General features: G+C 48.1%; 1 protein-coding gene across 1 annotated transcript in view; it reads right to left on the bottom strand.

Annotated features, from left to right (window-relative positions):
• Positions 1-9,180, bottom strand: part of REL (REL proto-oncogene, NF-kB subunit) — a 64,003-nt gene extending 54,823 nt beyond the window's left edge. Inside the window, exon 1 of the mRNA XM_044428663.1 lies at positions 9,014-9,180. Within this exon, the coding sequence (XP_044284598.1) occupies positions 9,014-9,020 (7 nt within the window). The 5' untranslated portion in view covers positions 9,021-9,180. The remainder of the gene's footprint in view (positions 1-9,013) is intronic.
• Positions 9,181-9,316: the final 136 nt, after the last annotated feature.

Genomic DNA, 9,316 nt, shown 5'->3' with positions numbered 1-9,316 from the left:
GAGGGAGGGAGGGAGGGAGGGAGAGAGAGAGAGAGAGAGAGAGAGAGAGAGAGAGAGAGAGAGAGAGAGAGAGAGAGAGAGAAAGTTCTTTGGTTTCTCATCCTGCTGCTGACATCATTGATGCTATAAAAAGTTAAATATCAGTAGTCTTGATATGGACTTAATCTGTGGCTGGAAAGAAATGTCTCCATCCACATGTTCACCCATGAATGAGCTGGGGGTGTGTACAGACGTGGGCAAGCAGAAATCGGTGACGAAAGCCAGAATACTCATCTTAACTTCTTTTCTTAACCACCTTTTCCTCATTTTCTGCAGGACATGGTCACCCACAAAAAATAAAAAAATAAAAACCACTACTGAGGTGCTAGACTGCATGATCCCTAGATTGTGCTTAATAAAGCAGTGCTTTTTAAAGGCCAGCTTTGTGATCTCTGTGGAATACTGGCTGGGAGTTGAAGTAAAACGCATCTGGGGAACAGCTGGTTGGACTTAGGCTGTGTCCTTTCACAGTGTAGATCTACCTAGATGACCATTCAATGGCTTTGTTAGACACGGCCACCCTTTCGCATGACCCTTGTCTCCCAGGTCATGGCCCTGAAATCTGCTAAATCACACAGGACCAGAGTCAGGAGTGCTTAAAACCCTCAAAGACTTTTACTTCATGTTCCATCTGACCACTGCAGACAAGACAATTAGCTAGAAATAGAAGCATGTCTTTACTAGGAAGTTAGAAACTTCCCCTATTGTTCAAAATGCGGAAAAAACTCCCTTTGCAGATTTCTAACAAGCTGAAAAGTTATTGCTTGTACTTGATAACAGATCTCCAATGCTTTAAATCACCCACTCAGTGTTCTTGCATTGCATGTGGATCCTGGACTAAGCGGATTAGATATACACCCAGACCTGTTTATTAAATAAACACAGTGTGGGTTTGGTTACATCTTTAGATCCACTTCGCAATCAAGGGCTGATTAAGGCCAGGTGTACCAACATGGGATTTAAAATAGCCTCACCAACAACCTGCAAGTCCCTTGGACTGCAAAGAGATCAAACCGGTCAGAGGAAATCAAATCCTGACTGGTCTTTAGAAGGCCAGATCCTGAAGATGAAACTCAAAGAGTTTGGCCACCTAATGAGAAGGAAGGACTCTCTGGAGAAGAGCCTGATGCTGGGAACGATTGATGGCAAAAGAAGAAGGGGACGGCAGAGGATGAGGTGGCTAGATGGGGTCACTGAGGCAGTTGGTGTGAGTGGACTCCGGGGGCTGGTGGAGGACAGGAAGGCCTGGAGGAATGTTGTCCATGGGGTCATGATGGGTCGGACACAACTTCACCACTAACAACATAGTAGAGGTTATTGGTTATTATTCGCTACCATGAGGACCAACATTTCGTTTTGCTGATCTGAGACCCACCATGCTATGGACAAGCACAGTCTGCCTTCCTGGAGAGGCATAAATGGACTGTTGGGGTAGAGGTTGAAACATGCTGCTCTGACGATGTTTCAGGTGTATAGATGGCAAAAGAAGAAGGGGATGGCAGAGGACGAGGTGGCTGGATGGAGTCACTGAGGCAGTTGGCGTGAGCTTGGGTGGACTCCAGGGGATGGTGGAGGACAGGAAGGCCTGGAGGAATGTTGCCCATGGGGTAGCAATGGGTCGGACATGACTTCGCGACTAACAACAACAACACCAAATGTCTAACAGCAGGGAAATAATGTATCATCATGCAAAATGCTCTACAGTCCAGCGCTCCAAGCAAATGTAAATTCCTCTGCCTTGAAGTTTTGACATAAGGGTTTTTACTTGCAAAAATCAACACGTGAATACATGAATAGGAAGTTTTCTCCAAAGCAAACATTCCTTAAAAATTCTGGATTTTTTGTTGTCAGATGCTCATGCTGATGCATTTATATATGTCTTAATATTTGAGAAGGTGGGGAGGCGGCAGCAGGAACCCGGTCGACCAAATCAAACCTTCTATGGCATTAGAAGATGTTCTCAAGACACCTTCCAGGTCACTTGCTTTCCGGACGATATGGAGGAGTTGAACAAGGGCAAACAAAACCTGAACGTGTCAGTACATTGTCCAAACTATCCAGAGAAATGGAGACTGGTTTTAGGCAAACAGAGCAATTAGATAAGGGGCATTTTCTTATGACGCATCTGGCACATTATTCAGTATTGGATCACCTGTCGTGCCAGCAGGAGTGCGGGGCATCTCCACTGAAGAGGTCAAGTGTGGGAGGTCCGTGGCAGTTCACAGTCAGGGTCTGATCGGAACTAGCCTGGAAGGGGTCGGGGTCTGGGCAGCCTTGGCAATGCCACGTTACCGCTGACTTTTTCTGCACAGCCTTGGGAAGAAGCTCTTTCCTCCTTCTGCAGGAATGTGACATGAGATAAAGACTTACTCACAGGGGAGGATGCAAGCCCTGTGACAAGGGTTGTTTTACAACATCTCCTTTAAAGGACTCTGCATCTCCAGCAAGGGGGAGACCCGCCTGCCTCTGCCCCTTGGTTGGGATGATGCAGTCACTCCGCAGCTTGCCTTTTCCTCTTCCCTCTCTTCATCCCCATTTCCTCTTGTATCTTGTCAGTCAGATTTTGAACCTGTGGGCCAACAAGGACTGTTTTGCCTTCTGCTATCACTACAGGGCTTTCTAAGAGGTGGTTTATCAATATCTCTGTATTTATTGGACTTTTCCCCGCCCCAGAAACTGAAGTTCTTTGTTTGATGCACAACATGTTAAAAAACCCACTGTGCAAACATGAAAATAAAAAATAAAAAACAAGTACAGAATAAAACCAAAGGAGAATTAGCAGTAAAGACTCAAATAATTAAAAAAAAATTACAACACGGAATTAAACCTACAGCAGAATAGCGCTTAAAGTACTAAACAGTTCTTACAATGCCTGAGAGAATAAAAAAGGCCTTCAGCAGAGACCAGAAGAGTCATAATGTAGGTGCCCGGGGAGCCTCTCTGTGGAGAACTCTCCACAAATGGGGTGCCACCACTGAACAGCTCCTGTTTTTGTAGCCGCTCAGTGCGCCTCGTTCGCAAGGCACCTGGAAGAGGGACTCCGACAATGATCTTAAGATCTGGATAGATGATATTGAGAATAACAGTGATATAGTTCCCTAAGATTTGAGGAATAAAAACAGCGTTCCTGGTAGGCAACGTTTTCCCTGGCAGCCACATCTTCATTTCACAAGGGTTTTAGGGTCTCTGGGGAAAATGATATAGACGGAGACTCCGGAGAATCCAGTCTTTGCTGGGCATCAAGTGGCATTCCCAAGAACTGAGCAGAGCTATCTAAAGAGGAACGTGGGAAGTCGGCTTCTGCCAAATCAACCCTATTGGTCCATCCCACTTGGCGTGACTAACAGTGGCTTCGGTGGTTTCAGCAAGGGGGATGTCCCAACCCCAGCTGGAAATTCTGGGGATTGACATTTGAATCCACTGGCAGGGAAGAAGAACAGACAAACTGATGAGGCTGTAGCATCCCATAGTCTCTGGACAGCGACTGCCCTTCTTCAAGGGTTGAAAGTTGTTCCACTAAAGAACAGCCATGCTCAGACTAACACAACTTGGCTTAATAAACAAGCCAAGAGATGAAGCCCGCTTCGGCTTCTATTTAATATTCTAGCTTTGTTGGGAAGCTGCTTCTGAGTTTGGACACAATGAGGAGGTGCAATGAATGAAGAGGCCCCGGTTTTTCCTCGCACACCAAGGGAGAAGCAAACCGGGCTGCCAAGGAAGCTGGTTCACATTTGGACTTCCTAAGATGAAATATCATGGCTGACCTCTCTCAGTGCAGTCCGTTCAAGGCATCTTCAATGGCATTTTCACTGCTTTTCTACCCAAAGCTCATCAATTAACATACAGAACTAAAAGGTCCTGAAGTCACTTTTTTGTGTATGTTTGAGTCACTCCTGCATAATAATGAAACTTAGCAGACAAGTGTACTGTGTGGGGATGGCAAAACCATGGCACAGCACCTTAATCCTATGATTAAAATATGATTAAATTAAATAGGATAAGATTACAAGATCCTATACATCTTGGCTGGAGAATGATGGAAATTATTACTTCTTCTGGAAAACAGGTCTAGGATGCTACTCTTCAACATCGCTTCTTCACCCCTTCCACTTACACACAGAAGGAGCTATGCAGAATATGACATTTATGGAGCATTTTGACATGCAAAGGTTTTTCTCTTGCAATAACTCTACATGGTATAAGGCAATGTATCTCTGAGCAATTCCAGAGGATCCCACATGTTAAAGTTCTTTTCACCACCATTACCCTGTCATAGCAAGGCATCTTCCTCCTTCCCATTAATGATCTATGATGCATCTGAATGCTAACATGTTAGAAAAGTGTACTCTTTGCCTATAGTCAGCCATGTGAAACCTCCACCCCAAAGCACTAGATCATTTATATTTTGATTCTAAGAGGAAGAAACACATATTTCCCATCTATTTCAGAGCACGAATCTATTCAGCAAACTTCCAAAAGGAATGGGTTTCAGTCTTGATAAATGTGAGGCTGGGAGAAGATTGAGGCTTTTGTAGAAACTGGGGATCGTTCTCCCTTTAAAACCAAATTAAACCCCGGCTGTAAAACTCAGTGATCTTGTTTCCCCTCTGAAGGGGATGGCAATGGGCAGTATTAGTAATTCAAACAGATATTGCAAAGAGCGGGCAGATTACCAAGGCTGGAGAGTTAAAACTGCATTTCCTTTTACTCTTGTTTTCTTTGTGCCTGAGAAGAAGTTGAGCTGCTACCTGTGTGATGTATTTGATGGGTTTTGCTCTGATTTTTTTGGTTGTGGTAACCAACTCCGGTATGTTGTTGATTGAAAAGCCATGACAGAACTACTTCTCATCATGATGAGAATAATAATTATGTTTACATTGCATTTATACCACGCCTTTCTTCCATTTGCAAGGAAACCAGGGTGGCTTACAAGGTTCCCTTCCTCTCCACTTTATCCCCACAACAACAGTCCTGTGAGGGAGGCTGGGCTGAGGGTCAGCAGCTGGCCCAAAGGCACCCAGCAAACTTCGTAGCTGAGTGGGGACTAGAAATCAGATCTCCTGAGTCCCAGTCTGACACTCTAGCCACTACCCCACACTGCCTCTCTGTGATCAGAAAGCATGTGATGCTCGGGCTTGAGGCGGGGCTGTCGAACCTGCAATTCTGGGCTTAGCTGCCTTGGCAAGTCTTCCCGAAGGAAGGACTAACATCTCGGATGAGATGGAAAAGCTGAGGGGCAGCTACTTCCTGATGGGATGGCTCCCTTGCCCATTAGTCTCCTGGACCGACTCCAGGCTCCTGAGCCCCGTGGGACCCTCCCTCAGTGGGTCTACCACCCACCCCATGGTCACCAGCTGCCCTCACTCCTCCGCCTCACCCTCTTCACTCACGTGGTTGACAGTGGGCCATCAGCGGGTCAGCCAGCGGGTTGCTGGCACCTGCCTGTCCTCTTCTAAAGCCCCGTGAGAGTGGGGGACCTTGGCAGGCACTCAACTGTGCCTACCCATTAGACCTCCCCACCAGCTGCCACCCCCTGTACCCAAGACTAGACATCTCCTCCACCCTGCCAAGCACCACCCAGGGATTGGCCCAAACTCCCAACTTTCCTCCTGCCTTTAATTCTCAGTGCTTGAAGTTCTGGGAAATCAAACAATTCTAGGATGCCAGGAAGCCTCCACAGCTCTTCCTGGGTTCCCACAGATTTAGGACACGGCTGGGATTGCTCAACGTCCAGGCCAACCCTCCCCGCTCCGCCTTCCGGGCGATCTGAAGCAACCTGCTTCAGCCCCAGCCCTGCTTCTCCTTTGCTGCTGCGCATTTTGCAGAAGTGACAGGAAAGCCCCACCCTTCCCTTAGCAATAGAAGAGGAAAAATACACTGACAAATATCAAAAACAAAGCTGTGCATTTAAATCTGTCGCTACAACTGCTGCTGTTCTGAGATTCAGTTACTTCTTCACAGAAGCTTAGTTCCTTCCTCTGTGACTTTGGTGCTCAACTCTTCGGGTGCCATCAAAGCTTTTTGACGCTGGGCAGCAGGTGGGGTGGAGGGAGATCTCCCACATCTCTGCCATCTTTCCCTCCAAATGGTACCCGAAGCCAAGTGAATGGCAGCCACCAAAAGTAACTTGTAGCAGAAGGATATTCACTGCCAAGTCTGTATCCTGCTACTTTTCTGCCTAGGTGAGCCAGAATGATATTTTGCCTCTGTTCAAGGGGGAAAACATTTTCTTTCTTTATTTATGAATGTGTATCTCACCCACTAATCCAGATAGATTTGTGGATTTGAAAAAGAAAAGAAGGAAAGGCAGACTACATCTTTATCTTGCTCCTCTTTGCTCCACAGCCCTGCATTCAACTCAGGTCAGTAGGCTTACATAACACGAATGAGCAAGACAAGTTAATCCAACCCACAAGCCCAACAATTTCAATGCACAAACATCTTTAAGACTAAGAAAACTTTCACCGGTAATGGCAACAGGTCATAAATTTGCATGCTGTTTCTGAGAGGGTAAAGTAAGTTAAAATAATCAAGTCCCTCTCAGGCGAACTTAAAGCAATCAAGCAAGCAAATTCACTGTCTCAGGTCTGTAATTTTATACAGGATGCGTGGGGTGGGGTGGCGTGGGGTGGGGGGGCTGCTGAAAAAATTATCAGCAACCTTTGTGACAGTTTACTGCTATAAAATTAATATATGTTTTTACAGGAATATTTTATGGTCTCAGTTGTGAAATCAAATGAAGCTTTTATAATGGATAATTGAGGAAGCATAAAGTATGATTTCCCTATTGCATGATTTGTTATCTGTCCATTTGATTTGCTATTTGTTGACTTCTATTGTGAAATCAAGCCTGTGTGGCAAGTTACAGCTTAGTATTTTCTTGCCATGTCAATTAAAAAAAACAAAACATGAAAATAATGCAAAAATACAAACATGAAAAAAATACATAGGCAAATTTTGCAGGATTGCAACTGGAAACTCTCAAATTGTTATTACTACCTGAAACATTTATGTAGCCCTTTATTTGTGGGGCAGGGGGATCCTTTCAAGGGGGTAAAATCTGCAACTTTTTATCTTCAATTATGCATATAAATAAAGGCTGCAGGGCCAAACTACACTGAAATTAGCACATGCACCAAGGAGGGCTGAGGTTCATCCCTTCCCATTGCTCACCCTACAGCGGTGAGAAATCCTAACAGGGGGTATGCGGGGTGAGGAGAAGAAAAGTAACTTCAGTATTGCAACCACTGAAATCAAGGGCAGAACCACGGAATACCAGCAGACACATTTCAAGAAAGGAAGGAGCAAAGAAGCATGCTGAGGGAGCAACTGAGCCAGGCTGCTCTCACACACGTTCAAAGTCAAATTGCCAAAAGCAGGGCTGTCAGTAGCATTTATCACAACATTTTAAAAAGACACAATTCGCTTATCATCGACACAGTGTGTGCCTTTCAAAGCAAAGGCGTTTGGGCTTGTTGAGGATGTAATTCTGTGCAAGTTTAGACAAAAGCTGTAGATCTTTTCTCTCTCTAAACTTGCGCAGAGCTGCAAGGGGGCTGAATTTGGTGTTGCGATATTTGTTACTGAGAGGGGAAGCCCGGCAGGTGACCAGCGGGCTGCAGCTACGCCTCACAACTGAGCAGCACAAAGGTGGGGCAGCTGTGATGGCCCCCAGGTGTGGCTGGACTCCAGTGAATCCCAGCCCAAATAGTCAGCACTGTCTTGAGGGATGCGACTTCCCCCAACCAAGACAGGACCCTGGCCTGCAGACCAGGAGGTCCAAGTCCTTCACCTGCAATAGCGTTATGGTACTTTCTATCGGCCAGCCTTACAGGACTCGGAGAACTATTACCAAGGTGCAAAGCACTTGAAAACCTTGGAGGTGCTATCAAAAGGCTGAACAACGAGAAATCCTTTTGCAGAACTGGCCATATTTTCGGTGAGACAAACCAATACAACACCTGCTCTAGAAGAAAATAATGCTAAATATTCTTGTGAGAGGAAAATATTCTCAGGAGGGGAATTCTTAGGAGTGAGCCACCTTTAGAAATAGCAATGGGACAATAGTTTTGATATTATACATCATTCCCTAATCTTCCTCCAAGAAGCTCTGAGCTGCCATTTAGCTTCACAACAGCCCTGCGAGGTTGGCAGCAGAGAGCAGCAGCTACCTGGCCAAGGCTACTCCGTGGTCTTCAGAGGCAAGCAGGGATTCAAACTGAGACAGCAAGGCACAGACCTAACACTTAACTCTTGAAACTGCCCCTCCATTTGCAGCTGGGGGTGCATGGGTTGCCACCAGCTCTCCCACAGAGAATTCAGATATGAAAAGGTAAGCAAAAAAAAAAAAAAAAAGCAGGTTTATTTCCCTACCGGGAAAAGGCGGCTCATGCGGAAGACACAGGTACAGGGCAGGCCAGAGGTGTGGCAACCCTCCATCTTTCATAAACATTTGTTCTGGCTCAGATGAAAAGACACCCTGCTCCAGGTAGCTCAGTCACTCCCTCTGCACCCCACCCCCACCAAGACTCAGGCTGGAGTGATTTCAGGATCACAGGGCCAGGGAATCAAAACAGAAATGGCACCTAGGAAACCACTAAGGCCAAGCCTTAAGACAGCTCTCCCAAACTTGGCACCCTCCTGATGTTCTGGCCTCCAACTCCCATCAGCCGCAGCCACTGTGGCCAGCGGAGCCCCCCCCGCGGCATCCTGGAGACAGCGCTGCTCCCGTTTTTGGCGTCCTCCTCAGCCTAGCCCACCTCGCAGGGTTGTTGCGCGGATGCACCGACGTGCGAGGCACCCCGAGCAGTGGCACCTGCGGCCACCCGGCGGGCGCGGGCCGGTCTGTTCGCGCAGCCGCGCCTCTGAGGCCGGCGACCCTCGCCCGGGGCGCTGCAGACGCCGCGACGCCCCCCCCCCCCACGAGGCGCAGCCGGCCCGGGACGCGCCCGCGGAGAGAAAGAGCCGCGCTTACCGGCCATGGCGCCGACCCGCGGCGGGCTGGCTGCCCGAGACGGCTCCGCGCTCGCCCGTCTCGCTCGCCCGTCTCGCCCGCCCGTCGCTCGCGCGCGTCGCTCCGCCGCAGCCTCCGGCGCGTGGTGCCTCTGCGCCTCCCCGGCCGGGGCCCCGCTTCTACCCCTCTCCCCGCCCCGCCGAGCAGGCGTAGGTGGGGATTTCCTCCCAGTGACGCCGCTTGGCGGGGGCGCCGCGTGACGTCGCCGGGCTTCGCGCCGCGCCGCGCCGCGAAAGCGCCTGCGGCCGCCGCGCGCCGTCTCGC

Source organism: Varanus komodoensis, unplaced genomic scaffold (assembly GCF_004798865.1).
Source record: "Varanus komodoensis strain SLA01 unplaced genomic scaffold, ASM479886v1 scaffold2, whole genome shotgun sequence".
Taxonomy (NCBI): Eukaryota; Metazoa; Chordata; class Lepidosauria; order Squamata; family Varanidae; genus Varanus; species Varanus komodoensis.
This window is presented reverse-complemented; position numbering and strand designations above follow the sequence as displayed.